This window comes from Juglans regia, chromosome 1, assembly GCF_001411555.2.
Source record: "Juglans regia cultivar Chandler chromosome 1, Walnut 2.0, whole genome shotgun sequence".
Lineage (NCBI taxonomy): Eukaryota > Viridiplantae > Streptophyta > Magnoliopsida > Fagales > Juglandaceae > Juglans > Juglans regia.
The window spans coordinates 42,274,990-42,292,820 of record NC_049901.1 but is presented as its reverse complement, the minus strand read 5'-3'; the positions used below and the strand labels follow the sequence as shown (position 1 = coordinate 42,292,820).

At 36.9% G+C, this 17,831-nt stretch overlaps 3 protein-coding genes across 4 annotated transcripts; all 3 read left to right on the top strand.

Moving 5' to 3' along the window:
- The first annotated feature begins 278 nt into the window (after positions 1–278).
- Positions 279–8,090, top strand: LOC108995912 (probable galacturonosyltransferase 6). Of its 2 annotated transcripts, none has more exons than XM_018971584.2 (9): positions 279–703; positions 934–968; positions 1,335–1,379; positions 1,479–1,626; positions 1,725–1,792; positions 4,810–5,135; positions 5,354–5,711; positions 6,613–7,134; positions 7,463–8,090. In XM_018971584.2, exons 1-9 carry the CDS (start codon positions 592–594, stop codon positions 7,736–7,738), a joined length of 1,890 nt encoding a protein of 629 aa, XP_018827129.2. In that variant the 5' UTR covers positions 279–591; the 3' UTR covers positions 7,739–8,090. The 2 variants fall into 2 exon arrangements, with proteins under 2 accessions (XP_018827129.2, XP_018827127.2); XM_018971582.2 differs by having other exon boundaries at positions 375–703; positions 1,719–1,792; positions 7,463–8,058.
- A 640-nt stretch (positions 8,091–8,730) lies between these two features.
- On the top strand, positions 8,731–9,766 carry LOC108996038 (photosystem II reaction center W protein, chloroplastic-like). The gene is made up of 2 exons (XM_018971780.2): positions 8,731–8,961; positions 9,260–9,766. The coding sequence occupies exons 1-2, from the start codon at positions 8,880–8,882 to the stop codon at positions 9,571–9,573; spliced, it is 396 nt and encodes a 131-aa protein (XP_018827325.1). The 5' UTR covers positions 8,731–8,879; the 3' UTR covers positions 9,574–9,766.
- A 2,666-nt stretch (positions 9,767–12,432) lies between these two features.
- On the top strand, positions 12,433–17,820 carry LOC108996011 (glutathione reductase, chloroplastic-like). Its single transcript, XM_018971724.2, has 11 exons — positions 12,433–12,913; positions 13,928–14,153; positions 14,301–14,579; positions 14,679–14,855; positions 15,121–15,174; positions 15,303–15,451; positions 16,055–16,118; positions 16,191–16,361; positions 16,465–16,596; positions 16,894–16,981; positions 17,422–17,820. Exons 1-10 carry the CDS (start codon positions 12,480–12,482, stop codon positions 16,933–16,935), a joined length of 1,728 nt encoding a protein of 575 aa, XP_018827269.1. The 5' UTR covers positions 12,433–12,479; the 3' UTR covers positions 16,936–16,981; positions 17,422–17,820.
- The last annotated feature ends 11 nt before the right edge of the window (positions 17,821–17,831 follow it).

The following is a 17,831-nucleotide window of genomic DNA, read 5'->3' as shown; positions in this document are numbered from 1 at the left end:
CATCTCATCTTATATTATCATTGTAATATTTTTAAATTTTTATATAAAATATAATAAACAGTTCAATTTTTTTAAATTTTAAAATAATAATAATACTAAAAAATAATAATAATATTATATTCAATTTTTAATTTTTATTTTTCAAACCTACCTTGTGTATAAATTTTCTAAAAATTCTATATAACATGCATAGGCCATCAATTCCTGGCTTCCCAAATCCCGGTGCAAAGTGCAAACCCCGAAAGTATATATATGCCGCAGCGTATTCCAATCAACGTTCGCAAAATATTTTTTATCGATTTAATAAAATAATACAAAATAATAAATAATAAAAAAACAACTACCTTCCCATCGCCATGGCCGGAGCTCACAGCATCTCCATCTCTCTCTCTCTCTCTAAAACTCGAAGTGAGAAAAGGAGTATTTGAAACCCAAGATTCTTTATTTTTTTTTCTTTTTCTTTTTTCCTTTGGCCTCCCTCTGTCTGTTCCTCGTGGTTGAAGCGAGGAATCCTGTGTCGTATTGAATCCGTGAAATGTGCGTATGGCGAAGTAGACTGGGAGACAGTTTCGTCGTCTGCTTGTCTCATTGATGAAGCTGATTCGTCGATGCCAGAGGATTCTCATCCTCTCTCTACTCTCTGTCTCTGTTTTCGCTCCCATTGTTTTCTTCTCCCAAAAGCTTAAAAATCTTTCTCATATAGGTATTCTATGTTTTTATCTACAATGTGTATATATATACGCATCCTATATAGAAACGTGTGTGTGTGTGTACGTGATTTGATGGTGCAGACTTAAAATGAATAGAGAGATTGGTCCCGTATACTTGGGCTCTTGCCTGTTCTTGTGATCAATACAATCTTGTTTACCGATAAAAAAAAATGAATATAGTGATCGACTGTGCATTTGTGATATTTCTTTTCTTTTTCCGCAGGACGGGAAGAATTTGTTCAGGACTTGTCAAATATTGTATGTATATTGCCTTTCGTGATCATTTTTTTTTTCTTTTCAAGTTTCTTGCTTGTCACGCTCTGTTTGGTTGTTGAGAAAACGAGGAAAAGGTAAAAAAATGATACCTTGAATTGTTGTGATTTGATAAAATTATTGGTTTTGTTCAAGAGAGATGAAAGCCTGCTTAGGATCAGTATAGTAGAGGTTTTACTTTCTTCCGAGTAAAAAATGATGAACATTTATCATATATCTAAGGTTTATAATTTTTTTCTTTTACTTGTAAAAAACAATAATGTTGCTAGACTTTCTTAACCAACTGAATGGAGTATGCATTCTGTGTCTTCACTATGGAGAGTGAAGATAGAATTTGTTTGTTTGGTGCAGAAATATAAGACAGATGCTGCTTCGAGGCTTAATGCCGTTGAGCAGGTGATTTAAACAACAATTTTGTGTTAATGTTCAAGTTTTAGAAATTTGTTTTATTAGTATTTATGTATGTGGATTTGGGTCTGCATTTTTTTAATCTAGGAATCAGGTGAAGACTTGACAGAGCCAAAACAAGTTGTTTATGAAGATAGGAACTTGGGTTCTGGAGTGAGTTATAGTTCTATTGAAAAGCACGATAGTCAGGAACCTGAAAATGCTGGAGACCCGATTAAGTTTTCGGAGAGAAATGGTTGGTGTCATTAGGTTTATGATTTCTGTTTCTTTTGTTCTTTCTGTCTGGGATTGACAGTTGATTTGACTATAATTTGCAATTGTACCAAGTTTCAGAAACTAATCTCGAAAGAAAAGGTCAGAAATCTCAGCTGAGCGAGTTGTCATCCACGAATGGGGAAGAGGTATGTTTGTACTTCCCTTATTTTAGAGGAGGCTGTAATTATGATCATAGTAAATACTTATAAAAATAAATAAATTATGATCATAGTAAACAAAATTGCATTGGCAACTATTCTTGTACACGGAAGGTCCCTCATGATAAACTATTTTTTTTTTTGTAAGTAATAATTTTATTCAAAAAAATAGGCATAAACCCAAGTACACAGGACGTATACAAAGGAAATACCTACAACTTCCAGAAACAAAAGCTTTAGCCCAAGAACTCAAAGTACTCAAGAAAAAAGCTCTAAGATCTCCCAAAGAACGTTCTCTATCTTCGAAGCATCTCCCATTTCTTTCGAGCCAAATGCACCACAAAAGACAATGAGGAATCATTTTCCAAACACTCACCGCCTTCTTACAGCCCTTCACACCCTTCCACGGTTCCACCCTACCAATAAATCCACCACTTCCCCTGGCATTACCCAATGTAATCCTGTCCAACTCAAAACCTCGTTCCACAAGAATCTTGTCACTTTGCAGTGAAGGAAAATGTGATTTGCAGATTCACCATCCCTTTTGCACAAAACACACCAATCAGCAATAAACAAACCTCTCATTCTAAGATTATCAGTAGTCAATACTTTGCCCAAAGTAGCCACCCAATGGAAAAAAGCAACCTTAGAAGGAACTTTCACTTTCCAAATACTTTTCCAAGGGAATACGCAACTACTATGGCTTGACTAAATTCTGTAATAAGATGAAACTGAAAACTTATCATTTCCAGCAGGAATCCACACCATGCAATCCTCTCTATCTTGCACCAGTTTTGAGCTGTAAAGTTTAACCAGCAGAGTCTTAACTTCATCCACTTCCCAGTCATTAACATTCCTTTTAAAAATAACATTCCATTCAACCTTATTGTTACTACTGCAATACAAATCACAAACAGCTGCATTTTGATCTCTTGCAATTCTGAAAAGGGCAGGAAATTCCAGCTTAAGAGCAGTATCCCCACACCACAGATCATGCCAAAAGAGAATCCTCTTTTCCATCTCCCATCTTCAATCTGAAATTATAAGAGTGAGTTTCCCCCCTTAGACTAGAAAATCCTCTTCCATCCAGCTAACCTCCTTTCAATTTTTTCAATTACCCCATCCCATATGTTTACAGTTTTAAAAGAAGCCCCAAAGTCCAAGATACCTTAAAGGCAATGAAGAGATTCTGCACCCCAGTAAGTTTGCCAAATCTGATAAATTCTGAACATCACCCACAGGAACAATTTCAGACTTCGATAAATTAACTCTTAACCCCGAAGCAGCTTCAAAACACAGCGAAAGTGCTCTTAAAGCATGTATATTATCCGAATCAGGCTCACTAGAAAGCAAGGTATCATCAGCATATAACAAATGAGAAATCTTTAAACTATTCCTTATCTCATTACCCACCACAAAACTGGACAGAAAATTACCCTCCACAGCCTTTTCAATCATTCTACTCATGGCATCCATGATCATAACAATGATGCTCGTATAGATTACCCTCATGATAAACTACTATTTTGTGGAAATTTCATCCCATGGAACAATGATGCTCGTATAGATCTTATAGTTGTACACTATATATTAAGATGTAGAATACGTGTATACAAACTTAACATTACGTGGGCTTGGGTATTTACTTGCATCGATCATCATGGTAGAAAGAATTTTTATCTGTTAACTACGGGCAACCTATTCTTCTCTATATGATACTAATTTTATCATGCCCCGGATCCTGGATTAGCATCAGTATTTGAACTGATTACTTACAAAAACAAAACAAAAAGAAGAAGAAGAAAGCAATCTAGGTTTTCCTGACTCAATTTTGAAGTATAAAATCTAAATGGTAAGGCTTCATGGTGGGAGGTGATATCATTTATGTGGAGAGTGCTACTGCTGCATGGACAAGGATAGGGTAATATAAAGAGGAAATATGAGCTGGCCTATGAAGTAGTATACAATGTGGCTTGCAATAATCAGACTGAATATACTGTTGAATACGGTGCAAAAGTGGCATCAATAATTTCAAAGATTTCAGTTTGCGTCTTTAGTTGAAGGTTTCTTTTTAGCTCTGAAGATATTGTGCCTCTTGTGTGTCTGGGTTTTAACTGGGTAAAAGAGTGTTTGCACAGTCTCTGGTCATTTTTATCAAAAAAAGAAATTGTGCTTCTCATTGAGTTGAATTAGCCTTGCCATCGTTACTTTTCATTAGATTTACAGTTTTGTGACAAGATCATGCTTATGGTATCAAATATCAATTATAAACTACCACTTTCTTGACAATGTAATTGTGTCCTAGATGCACAGGAGTAGTTAATCGCTCGAGACAAATCTGGATTCCGATTCCATGTACTAGCTTCTAGATTGGTTACAAACTTTGGTTTATCCTAATACTGGAAGTGCTCTCTATGCTCCTATGCTGCTTTGTTACTGCCGGTGTTGCTATTTCTTTTGTTAAATTCTCTTCAAAAGTCATTTTCTTAGGGTTTTGACGAACTCTTTGTTCAGCATGGCGATAGATTAGGACTTAATATCAATTGGAATGTTCTTATTCCAGTAATCCTGGGTTGCATCAACCCTTTGATGATTTTACATGGATTTATGGCGCTTAATCCCCATTATATCTATTAGTAAAGTGCTTGCGTTGATGTGCAATTTAAAAGTATCATGAGTGGATATATTGCGAGTATAAGGTCTTCAGCCCAAAGATGGACACCATTGCAATGATAATCTTCATGCTGATGCATTTGAGCATATTTTTTGTTTTCCACTCAGTCAATATCTCAAGATTCTTTATTTGGGGATGGGACTGGGAATTATTGAACTAAACTCTGTTATCACAAAAATGGGGAGCAATGAAATAATTGTAAGTTTAATTTTTGAAATATTTATGTGTGATTTGATCTACTTTGGTATGTCCGAGCATGAGCATCCATTCATTATTGAGTTGAATAAAGCACAATCAGTTCCCTCTGTTCTGAATTTAGGATTGGTCGCAGGAGCATTCTAATCAAACAGCAATTGAACACGAACAAAATGCACACTCTCAGTACCGGCAAATGATCAATGAGAAGAATAAAGAGATGAGAGATGGGGATTGTAATCAAACAAGTGTCTCGTATGATAAGCACTTATGCTCTCGGTCAAAGAAAGTGGCGGATGAGATGGTAACAGAGATGAAGGATCAAGTGATTAGAGCCAAAGCATACTTGCATTTCACACCACCAGGCACCAACTCCCACCTAGTGAAAGAATTGAAACAGGGGATTAGAGAGGTGGAACGAGCAGTTGGTCAAGCCATCAAGGACTCAAATTTGTCGAGGAGGTAAAAACATCCACTGATTTTTATTACCTTACTTTTAGTGTACCCATGGAATGAGAATTTGAAATTCTAGTCAGTAGATAAGCATGGAGTGGTTGTTTGTTTATCAATTGAAGTTACAAAAAAGGAAACCATGGCAAGCTCTGATTTAGGCAGGCAGGGTTTAAATAAGTCTGTTTTTTTTTTTTTCATTTTAATCTAAAAAGCAGTGAAATTTGCAGTTCTTTGCAGAAAATGAGATATATGGAAGCTACATTGACGAAAGCTAGCCGTGTTTTCCCTGACTGTTCTGCTATGGTCTATAAACTCCGTGCTATGACTCTAAATGCGGATAGACAGGTTCAGTCGCAGAAGAATCAAGCAACATATCTTATTCACCTGGCTGCAAGGACGACTCCAAAAGGTCTTCATTGCCTTTCTATGCGGCTGACTGCAGAATACTTTGCCCTGCAGCCTGAGGAGAGACAGCTCCCTAGCCAACAAAAGTTGCAAGATAGAGAGCTATATCATTATGCTGTCTTTTCTGATAATGTTCTGGCTTGTGCAGTTGTTGTGAACTCCACAGTCTCCACTACCATGGTAAACTGCATCAGCTTTTGGGTACAAGATCTTTTATGCTTTGATTTACAGATGGGTAGTTTGCGGCATTGCTAAAAGAAAAGGCACAATTTGAAAAGTTTTGAGAATAATTTATCAAGTTATTTGCATTGAAGGACACTTGTGCACATCATTGATTAATGTGCTCCATAGTTGTTGATAATAATGCATGCTCCAATATTATCAAACTGTGATTGAGTTCTAAGCTGTCTTGTATGGTACAATCAAAATTCTCCCAAACCCTTGCTTGAACCCAGTTAGACAAATTCGTGTCAGTCCAATGCTGGATCTAGAATGGGGTTATCAATTGTCCCTTTTGTAACCATACAATGCATATCCAATGGCTTCTTCCTGCCACAGCTTGCCTAGATTCTCAGTTTCTGTCTTGTATCCCACATAATGCATACCATATAAAGATGCAAAACACCAAAAAGGGAGAAAGAAAAGGAGGAACAAGACTAAAAAGAAGGTGAGGCAGAAAAGACAGAAAAAGAAAAAAAGAGGAGGAAGCAACAAAAAATAAAAAGCAATGTAAGTAAAGTTAGGTGAACCCTGTTGAGCGCAACAACAGTTTTGCACACAAATTCATCTTGGCCTAAACAATACTATTGTACTGTGTTTTTATAATGCTCAAATAATTTCCTTTTTGGTGGGGAAAGGGGGGTGAACAGTGATTATTACTAATATTTTTTTATAAGTAAACTATTTAATATTTCCTTAATTTTATACCAGACTACAGGATTCTCTTGCGTATGCATGCACTCCATTGCTGTGATAAGTTGTTATGGATACCTGCACTGGAGGCTATTTGAACTAGCTATCTGAGTCCGCTTACAATAGCTGCCAGAAACCCTGACCTTCATTTGTGTTGAACAATTTGCAGGAGTCAGATAAAATTGTTTTTCACGTTGTCACCGATTCTCTCAATCTTCCAGCAATTTCAATGTGGTTCTTACTGAATCCTCCTGGCAAAGCTACCATCCAGATCCAGAGCATAGACAATTTTGAATGGTTGTCCACCAAGTATAATACAACATTGAAGAAGCAAAGTTCCAGTGATCCAAGATATACTTCTGAACTGAACCACCTTCGTTTCTATCTGCCAGATATCTTTCCGGCACTGGATAAGATTGTGTTTTTTGATCATGATGTGGTGGTGCAAAGGGATATAACTGAACTATGGGGCATTGACATGAAGGGTAAGGTAAATGGGGCAGTTGAGATTTGTCATGAAAATGAAGCTCTACTTCGTCGGATGGATATGCTCATCAACTTTTCTGATCCACTTGTTGCAAAGAGTTTTGATGTCAAGGCATGCCCTTGGGCATTTGGGATGAATTTGTTTGATCTGCGAGAATGGAGACGACAAGATTTAACTGCAATCTACCATAAATACTTGCAATTGGTAAATGTTTTATACATGTCCTTGCATTTTCTTACAGGCTCATGTAATGTGGAATTTTGTTCTCTCTGTCTTTCATTAGGAACACATCCAACGCAGATGATTGTATCTGTTTCCTATGTATGGAATTTGTTGATTGGCTGCTAGTATCTTCTTTCTTATAGAGATTTTCCTCGGACCTCTATATATTTATTTTTGTTCTCTCTTTCAAGGTTTTGTGCTGTTCAAAGGTTACCATATGATCACTACATAAATTCCTAGTTGTGTAAATGTGGATTAGTGCATATCTGAAGCTTATTCTAACACTGAATTGTTGGGTGGTTGATTACAGGGTTATAAGAGGCCATTGTGGAAAGTTGGGAGTCTGCCCTTAGGTTGGATTACCTTCTATAACCAGACAATGGCTTTGGACAGGCAATGGCACGTCCTTGGGCTGGGTTATGACTCCGCTGTCAGACGAGGTGACATCGAGCAGGCAGCAGTGATACACTATGATGGAGTTATGAAACCGTGGTTGGACATTGCCATCGGGAGGTATAAGGGTTATTGGAGCCAATATGTTCAGTATGACCACCCTTATTTGCAACAGTGCAATATCCATGGATAGAAAATTACTACACATGACTAGTGGCACAAACCGACTGACACATGCCCACATAATTAGTTGCTTCATGCTCTAGGATCTGCACTTGTTCACTCGATTCTTTCTTTTCCATCAGCGATTCCTCTTGTAAAGTTCAACTCATTTTTTGCCAAAAGTTTCCGGCAGCAATCTTCTATGAGTTTTGAGTCAATTAATAGCAATAAGTTGAATTGAAAAATAAGAGTCCCTGGGGTATGCTGTTATGATGGATTGGTGATTGCTTGTTGCATGTACATAGCTCAGTTGAGATACTGCACTTGATTATTTCAAACACCTTACACTCAATACAGAGAATTAAATTTGGTATATTTTCTTATGAATGCTCTATTCAAGTTTGAAGAAATTCTTAGACTTAACTCATCTCATAAAATCAGTTGTACAAAATAAGATTGCTCATTCCTTATAAATATGTCCAAGACATTGTCCACATGCAATATGGGATTGTTCTTCAACACCCTTCATCACATACAGGCTAATATTTTTTTCTAGTCCTTGTCACGGAATAAGTAGTGTGAGTCACCATTCGTTCTGTGACAGACTCTGATACCATGAGTCTAACTCATGAACCTAACTTATCTCATAAAATCGATTCTACAAGAGAGAATTGTTCATTCTTTATAAATATGTCCAACATCTTGTCCACAAGCAATATGAGATTATTCTGAACGCATTCACTCACAAGTTGAACTCACAGTTGCGTGTACGTGTTTTGCCCCCATTGGATGAAAATGATGATAAAAAACAGACCCTTCATGTTTCATCAGCAGCGGGCTAGAAACTAAAAAGTCTGTTTCTCCAGTATAATTCTCTTTTTTGTCTTTCCCAAACAGGCCTTGGGCTTTTGAGAGCAATATATCGGTTCTCCACGGATTACGTGACACGTGGACAAAACTGATTGGGTTTCTGCGGATATGGGATATCCAATAAGGGGCCGTGTTTCTATCCAAGTTTGTGTGGTGCATTTCACAGATTTTGGACCAATAATAAAACTTGTAGAATCTTACCAACATAATGAAATAAACTCTTTCCCCACAAGAAGCACTTGTTCTTCTGCACATAATTTATTTCAAGTCCCAGTCAATTTTCTACCAAATTTTGAAGAGAAATGGCAACCATCACTACCTCAGTCTCCATCACGGGTCTCGTACACAAGCCTTTGGTTGGGGTCTCGTCCTCACCAGTTCTTGGTAAGGCTTTTTCACTTTTACTCGACTTCATGAATCAAGCCTTTCTGAAATCTTTCAATTGCTTATCATAGTAGGGAGAGGGAGCTGACAAAAGATTATTATTACATTACCACAAAATTGTCATGATAATTAAGAAAACTGCCTTTGATATTCAAGTTCAAAGACAAAAGGGTTGGATTTAGTTACACCAGTATGATTTTTTTGGGGAGTAAAACTATGTCAGTACTGGGTAGGTTTAATTTAGAGGTTCATTGCCAATCAATTTCTGTTCATAACTTTGAAAATATGGTCATTCCAGCCTTGCCAGCAATGGCGAAGATGGGGAAAGTGAGATGTTCAATGGAGAAGAAGCCTGGTGCGCAGGAGAGTACTGTCTCAAAGATGGGCATGGGTGCATCACTGATTGCAGCGGCCTGCGCAGCGACCATGTCGAGCCCGGCCATGGCTCTGGTGGACGATAGAATGAGCACAGAGGGGACAGGTCTTCCCTTTGGTTTGAGCAACAATCTTCTTGGTTGGATCCTGTTTGGTGTGTTCGGTTTCATATGGGCATTCTATACTGTTTACACGTCTTCTCTTGACGAGGATGAGGAGTCAGGTCTGTCCCTTTAGGACAGGTTTCTAGTTGAAGGGGAATGTAGAAAAGGCCTAAAGAGTTTGGCCATTGATCCCTATCTATCTGTTGTAGCAAAACTACCAGCTTCTGTGTTTCCAGTTGTGTGTACGTACTTTGTTTCTTAATTATTCATTTCCGCTTATCTATATTTCCTCAAATAATAATTAATTTTATAAACATTTACGGAAAGCTGATGATCTTGAGTAAGAGATGAGATTGCTTAATTGTTCTGGAGCTGAAATTTTTTGTGGGGATCAGTACATAATTAGAACGCTATTGGCTAGCTATCTTCTTGGAAATTAGAAAATTCAAAAGCCACGATAAGATCATGTTGTTGCATCCATTTCTGGTTCCATCCATGTAAAGGGTTTGATGAAAAGGAAGGTTTCGAAATGGAATCGTCATGAGTAATATATAGATCCAGGACTATCTCCACGATCGATGGAGAAAGAAGAAGGAGACATATTATATATATATATATATATATATATATATATATATATATATTAAAGAAAATGGTAGACATTATATATATAAATTGTTCAGGAAAATAATTTTTTTCTTTGATACCATAAAGAAGTTTGAAGCTGTAAGAACGAGATTAGAAGGAAAAGAAAGATGCACTTCCAGAACATTATGATAGAAAACAAAGAAAATAGAAAGCAAAATGTAATGTATTTGATTGAATCGCACTTCTATACAGATCATGAAGTTGATCTTTATATACAACTTTTTTTAAACTAATCCCCAGAAGATTCCAACTTTGCTCAGTACTTGAGCTAACTAAAGTACCTAATTAACCATATCATGACCTAACTGTATTAGTATTACAAAAGATTAAGATGGAAAAACAGACATTTTTCTCCCAATTATACCACCTAATTAATAATGCGCTCCACCATGGTCAAGAGATTCTATAAAAATAAACTTACAAACCGACGTGGTTAATTTGATGTGGTACGTTAGAGTAATGTAAAGCTACTTATATTGTAACATAGATTTAATATATCGTATGAAGTTATGTCAATTTATAAATTTATTTTTATAAAATCTTTTTGTGATTGTAGTAACACTTCAAATAGGAAGTATAGGGCAGTGATATATACTGGAGTTGCAGTAGGTGGATATAATTTTTGCTTTAGATTTGTGTGGGAGCTGGTCTATTCGAATCTCCATGCATGTCAGAAAAAGTTGCTGTTTTGTTGAGTACAGTACTGTTTAAAATGGTGTTGCTGTGTTGAATATCATTGCTGTTCTACTGCAGAATTCCAGTTGTCATGTGATGAATGTTTGTTTGCTTCTGCATTTAGCTATTGCCAATTACTGAGTTAAGTGATGGCGTTGTTGCAGAAGTTGTTGTTGGAAACTTACTTCATAGACTTTGTTAGATGGCCATTCTCAACTCATGGGGTTTGCATTTCTATTTTCCTACTGGTGGTGGTGGTCATGTAGTCTTTATGTCACCCTATTTTGGTGAGATGCTCCAATTGTGGGGAAAAAAAATCAAATTCTTGAGAATACACATTTGTCGTATGAATAATGATATATACAAATTTCAAATATATAAATCTCACACAAAATTTTTATAAAAAACGTAGACCTCGTTATGAAAAGTGTGAAAAAATTACTTTTTTTAACTTGGACCTATTTTTTTGGTAAAAAGCTTGAGCAAAACTTGTATATTGTTTGTCCCTTACGTTTCTCTTGCATTACTACTTTAAAAATAAGTAAAATATGATAACTCTTTCTCATTGTTGTCAAATATGACAGTTTGGCTCATAAAAAGGAAGATTACAACGAAGTTTTGATAACGTCGGTTTAATTTAAAGACAATCTGTTATGAATCTATTAGATAGAACTCATTCTTAAAAACTAACTTACAAGAAAATGGTGCCTAGAGGCTTATAAACCATCAACCAATCTCATACTTAGTCGATGTGAGATCATAATAACCACCATGCTTCACAATCAACGTCCACGGCGGTCCTGGTGCTCACACATGCTGACTGTGCGCCATGTCTTTTTCTAGCTCCGGGCAAACACTGATGTGCCGGCATCACCCCCTGTGCCACATTTTTGCAACCGTTACAACATTGTTTTAGATGTGAGGTGGCTCTGATACCATTTATTATGAATCCATTAGATAAAACTTACTTTTGAAAACTAGCTTATAAGGGAATGATGTTTAAGGGCTTATAAACATCAACTAATCTCATACTTAGTCGATGTGAGATTGTAACACAATCCCTTGTACAAACAAAAATCATGTTTTTTTTAAAGAAAATTGTCATAATTTATTTATCAGAAAAATTTACATTTATAACTCGATACATTATGAGATGTCCTTGTATCAAATATGATATCATAAATTAAAATAATGCATTTGAAACTTCACTAGTATATTATTTCTTTTTGTGACTGGTTTGGTCTTCACTATTACTAATATTCTGTACAGATAAACGTTTAAAAGATAATACTCTCTACTCAAATAGAGACTCAACATTAACCTTTATAAAAAGAGAATACTCAACATCTAAAGACAAAAATCATGTTTGACCCGAAAAACTTTTTTTGGATTATGATATTGACTGCCGAATTATTTAATTTATTTTAGACAACTCAAAATTGGGGGCTAGAAACTGATCATAAAAAAAAAAAAAATCAAAAGAAGAATTAGAATAATCGTAAAAAAATAAAATAAAAATATTTTCGATGAACTAATTTGAATCGAATGATGTTATTGCTTTCCATCCGAAAGGGCGTCGATCACCGTCGATCTTCTGGGACCGACATACAATTAACGGCCTGAAATCATCTCCACCCAGAGAGCACAAGGTATATCTTGTGTTCCTCTTGAAATCAAAGCAAAGATAGAAAGAACGAAGCAATCAAAAAGAAGCCAATGGCAACCTCTCTCACATTCACCACTCCAAAGCTCACAAATTCCTTTTCATCACCATCCCTCCGAACCCTTTACAGTAAGCTCTCGATACCACTTTCCCTCTCTCTTACTCTCTCTTCTTCTTCTTCCTTTTCTTCTTCTTATTCTTCTCACTTCCTCTCCGACCCCAGAACCCTCACTTGCCTTCCTCTCTATCACCGCCGGCCCCTCTCTCACTACCGCGACCGCCGCCGTGGCTTTGCTTCTGCTCGTGCGGATTCCGAGAATGGCGCTGAGACGACACGACACTATGACTTCGACCTCTTCACCATCGGTGCCGGCAGCGGCGGTGTCCGCGCCTCCCGCTACGCCGCCAATTCCGGGGCCTCTGTCGCTATCTGTGAGCTCCCTTTCTCCACCATTTCTTCCGAAACCACTGGAGGTGTCGGCGGGACGTAAGTTTTAGATTATAGAGTTTTTAAAGCTCTCTTTTCATATAGGTTTTTGGATTTATGTTCTTAAGTGATTTTTTTTTATTTTTTTAAATTTTGTGTGTGGTAGCAGTATTGGGATTTGGAAATTCTGTTCAAGGCTCCAATTTTCTTTTCTTCTAATGAAATTTGAGTCATGGGATGGGATTGAATGTTCTTTACCCTTTTCTTTTGGTGTTCTTTTTGGGACATGAGATTTTAATGGTGTTTACTTGCTATGTGGAGGCTTATAGGTGCGTAGGGTTGCTTACGATCGCAAATTGAATGGGACTTATTATTGGAAATGATTGGAGGAATATGATATTGTTTTGCTATTAATGCTTTAATTTTAATTACTAATATCATTTGAGCTTCTGTTATCCCCGACGTGTGTATCTACTCTTATCTCAAAACCCAACCTCAGAAAAATTGTAAGCTTGCTTTCATTTGTTTGTGTCCTTTGACTGGATCCTTGTAAATGGAGGTTTCTAGAATTTGAATTACAATGAGTTTTTCAATATATTTTCTTGGTTGGAATCTATCTCTTCATAATTTTGGTAATAATTTCCTTTAAATGCCAATAAGAGCTGCCAACCGGGTTGGAGAACAGTTCCTTTGTGTTTGTTTTGGTGCTTTTGAATAGAGAGGAATGACCCGACCTTTGATGGGGTGAAATGATTTTTTCTTGATCTAAAAGCATATCAAAATTTATAGTTTTGACCTTTCAGCCAGTGTAGGACAAGTGGCAGCAATGACAATCTTTCCTGCGTACCTTACATGTTTGGCTGGCCAAATCCACCTTCTCTCTTTTGGCTTCAGCGTTGCCTTGGATTAATTATCATTGTATTTCTTTTGACCGAGGCAATTCAGTGTTACTCATTTTAGATGATGTACTAATAAGCAGTTTTGGATACACCTCCTTGTTGTTATTCTTTTATGATGTAAATAATATACAAAAATGAACCTGTGAATATTTTTGCAAAAAATTCTCTGATGCAGGTGTGTACTTCGTGGATGTGTGCCAAAGAAACTACTAGTGTATGCATCAAAATTTTCTCATGAATTTGAAGAGAGTCATGGTTTTGGATGGAAATATGAGGCTGAACCGAAGCATGATTGGAACACCTTGATGGCTAATAAGAATGCTGAGTTGCAACGGCTTACTGGTATTTACAAGAACATTCTGAAAAATGCTGGTGTTACATTAATTGAAGGTCGTGGAAAGGTGGGATGATGCTCGGAGTTTATCTTCATATAATGGAGTTTTCTTTCTTTCTTGATTCTTACTTTCCATTTCTTATTGGTGCATATAATTTCAAGTTTACCTTACTTTTTTGCAAGCAATGCATTAATCACAATGAAACAACCACAGATTGTGGACCCACACACAGTTGATGTGGATGGGAAGCTGTATTCAGCTAGACACATACTAGTTTCAGTTGGTGGCCGCCCCTTCATCCCTGAAATTCCCGGAAGTGAATATGCAATAGATTCAGATGCTGCGCTTGATTTGCCCTCAAAGCCTACGAAAATAGCAATTGTTGGTGGTGGGTACATTGCCCTGGAGTTTGCTGGCATCTTCAATGGCTTAACATCTAGTGTCCATGTATTCATACGGCAGAAAAAAGTTTTGAGGGGTTTTGATGAAGAGGTGAGAAACATGAACAGTGATAGCGGTGGACATTTAATAACATTTACATTGTCAAGATGAAAGTTTTCACATCCAAACTTGTGCCTTTTATTCCTGCAGATCAGAGATTTTGTTGAAGAACAAATGTCTCTAAGAGGAATTGAGTTCCACACCGAGGAGTCACCCCAAGCAATCATTAAATCTGCTGATGGGTCGTTATCTCTGAAGACGAATAAAGGAACAGTTGAAGGTTTTTCGCATGTGATGTTTGCAACAGGACGTCGGCCAAATACAAAGGTTTTTAAATTTCCCTGTACTTTGCTTTTCCCTGGTACATAATTCTTCATGTGCTATTGATTACCATTGTTATATTGTCACAGCAAGGAATAGGTTTGATTCCAGGATTTTCATCAACTGCTTTGATGTGATTCTGGGAAAATGTTAAGTTAGTGAACCTGAAGATGCCCCACTTTGTAACTCGTACATTCGGTTTTAAAGCATTTGTAAATGTCAGATGGTATGAAAAAAGAAAATCACTTACCAAACTGTAAATTGATTGCAGAACTTGGGATTGGAGACAGTTGGGGTGAAAATGACCGAGAATGGAGCAATAGAGGTAGTCTATTCTAATACTTATGAGGTTTTCTTTTCAATTTCTTTTTGTTTGTTTGATCTCGTATCTATATCTAGGATATCTAGGTGTTGTTCCTTCAAATATAATGTTTCCCTTTACTGTTTCCTCAGGTTGATGAATACTCCCGCACATCAGTTCCTTCCATTTGGGCAGTTGGAGATGTTACAGATAGATTGAATCTCACACCGGTTGCTTTGATGGAGGGAATGGCATTAACAAAAACTTTGTTTCAGAATGAGCCAACAAAACCTGATTATAGGCATCTTTCCATCTTCTGATGATCAATTTAGAAGTAGTATTTATTGCTTAATTCCAAAAATGCTCCAAAGGATGTCTACAAAGTGCAGTTTAACCTTTATTAATTAATAATTTAGTTTTTTAAAGAAAATTACCAGATATCAGTAAAATGAGCCCTTAATGTCAATTTCATGCCTCATACTGTGAACATTACTTATTTGGCTTTGTGTGATTTTTTTGGGATAAGTAAAAGCATATAGTGATGTGAGAGCTGCTCCAACACTCAAGATCTGTGCGCTTAAATTTATAAGACCATTTTAATAAGCATTAGTGCGACATGTTTTGATATTCTTGCTCCTCTTTGACTATGAAGTTTGGACAGATTTAGGCCCTGTTTGGATGATGAGATGGTCTCATCTCATCTCATCTCTTTTCATTTCATCTCAACATCCAAACACCACTAAAACACAAATACTTTTCAATTTCAAATCTTAACTTTTTCATCTGATCATTACCTAATCATTACTATTCACAAATTTCTCATTTCATCTCAACATCCAAATGTGGCCTTAGAATAGGTCAATAGTTTGAACTAATATTTAGCTTTTTTTGCCCACTTGAGTAGAGATGTGCCTTCTGCTGTGTTTTCCCAGCCACCAATTGGACAAGTTGGCCTTACTGAAGAACAGGTGATGTGTATTTGGCATATCAGCAATTTTAAAGATTGCCCTTCAGTGCTTGATTTTCATGGATATACGCAGGCTATACAAGAATATGGTGACGTTGATATATTCACAGCAAATTTCAGGCCCTTAAAGGCTACTCTCTCGGGGCTCCCGGACAGGGTCTTCATGAAACTTGTAGTCTGTGCAAAAACAAACAAAGTTCTGGGGTTGCACATGTGTGGAGACGATTCACCAGAAATTGTGCAGGTTTCTGTCTTTGCCCCAAGATAATGCCCCCCTTCTTTTCTAGATTCAGTTATTTATACTATTCTGGTTATTCATGTGGCTGCATAATGTATTACACTCCCAGGGATTTGCGGTTGCCGTGAAAGCTGGCTTGACCAAGGCAGACTTTGATGCCACAGTAGGTATTCACCCAACCGCAGCTGAGGAGCTTGTCACGATGAGAACTCCTACAAGGAAGATCCGGAAGACATCTGAGGTTTTTTTAAGACAGACCCTCTTTCTTGCTTTTCATTTTATAGTCAGTATGCGATCTCTGACTTTGATTTCTGCAATAATGGGATACTCCCCTCCCCCCTCATTCCGACTTATTTTTAAGACGTTAAATTAGTCACGTTGTCGCTGCTTCTGGCTAAGGGAATTTTTTTTGTTCCAACAAAATATATATAATTATTTCTTAGGTGTTCAAGCCGGCAATCTGATCTGGTTTTGTATATTGATGATCCTTAAGTATTCCTCAGTCTCATATTACTATTGCTGCTCAAATTGGTTCCAGGGAAAGACAGATCGTGAGGCCAAAGCTGCAGCAGGCGTTTAGCAATAGTGTAGATCAACTGCTGCTCAATGCACCTGGTCTTTTTAAGGTTTGAACAGGCGTGCATATATATATATATATATATATATATGTAGATACACACACACACACAAATATCACTTGGGAAAGAGTTCATTTGAATTTTCAAAGAAAAATTGTAGGAACTGTATTCACAATTAAGAGGCTTGTATAAAATTTTACCTTGATGCTGTATTTTGCACACAGCCATCATATATTTAAACTGTGGCAATAGACAGCTTATCAGTAATTTTTTTAGAGAGAGAGAGAGAGAGAAGGCTATAAGACCAACTTTCGTCAATATTATTGGTTTTGTTCTTCTTCTCAGAACCATTGTTGGGTTTACTATATAAAAGAATTGTTCATTGGTTTTTATATGCCGAAGGTCAATTTTGTGGGTTGGTATTGTAACTTTTTAAATGGTCACTGAAGGCTGTCCTAGGTTGCTGATTTCCTTAGCCAACTGGGCAGGTTGTCATCTGGGAGCTTGCAGGCGAAGTTTTTACTGCGGAATAGTAGGTGGATTGTTGGAGAACTTAGAAGCTGACTCAATATAGGACCATCAAGAAACTCGAGTGAAACCTCTCAGTTTTCTACAGTGATAATTCTATTATTCTGTCCTAAAAGTTTTGCATTTCTCTGCTTGGCGATGGGTGGCACTGCAAATTTGGGATTACGGATTCAACATTTTTCTTCTTTCCCACTACATCGAGGAACACATGTTTCTTCCTTTTCTTTTTCTCTTTCTGGATCCGGCCGACCTCTTTGTACATTAGAAATGGAAAGCATGTCAGTCAATGATGTCTTATTTTGTAAGTCATGGTTTAACTGTTTTGTTAAATATGTTTAAAAAAATAATTTATGTTTCAATTAATGTTTCT

Excerpts from the sequence above, each read along its gene's own strand:
- LOC108995912 (XM_018971582.2), top strand. The coding sequence starts at position 592 with ATGAAGCTGATTCGTCGATGCCAGAGGATTCTCATCCTCTCTCTACTC. Across the intron at positions 5,136-5,353 it reads GACTCAAATTTGTCGAGGAG|TTCTTTGCAGAAAATGAGAT; the intron begins GTAAAAACATCC and ends TGAAATTTGCAG. Across the intron at positions 7,135-7,462 it reads ACCATAAATACTTGCAATTG|GGTTATAAGAGGCCATTGTG; the intron begins GTAAATGTTTTA and ends GGTTGATTACAG.
- LOC108996011 (XM_018971724.2), top strand. The coding sequence starts at position 12,480 with ATGGCAACCTCTCTCACATTCACCACTCCAAAGCTCACAAATTCCTTT. Across the intron at positions 14,154-14,300 it reads TAATTGAAGGTCGTGGAAAG|ATTGTGGACCCACACACAGT; the intron begins GTGGGATGATGC and ends AAACAACCACAG. Across the intron at positions 14,580-14,678 it reads TGAGGGGTTTTGATGAAGAG|ATCAGAGATTTTGTTGAAGA; the intron begins GTGAGAAACATG and ends TTATTCCTGCAG.
- LOC108996038 (XM_018971780.2), top strand. The coding sequence starts at position 8,880 with ATGGCAACCATCACTACCTCAGTCTCCATCACGGGTCTCGTACACAAG. Across the intron at positions 8,962-9,259 it reads CTCGTCCTCACCAGTTCTTG|CCTTGCCAGCAATGGCGAAG; the intron begins GTAAGGCTTTTT and ends TGGTCATTCCAG.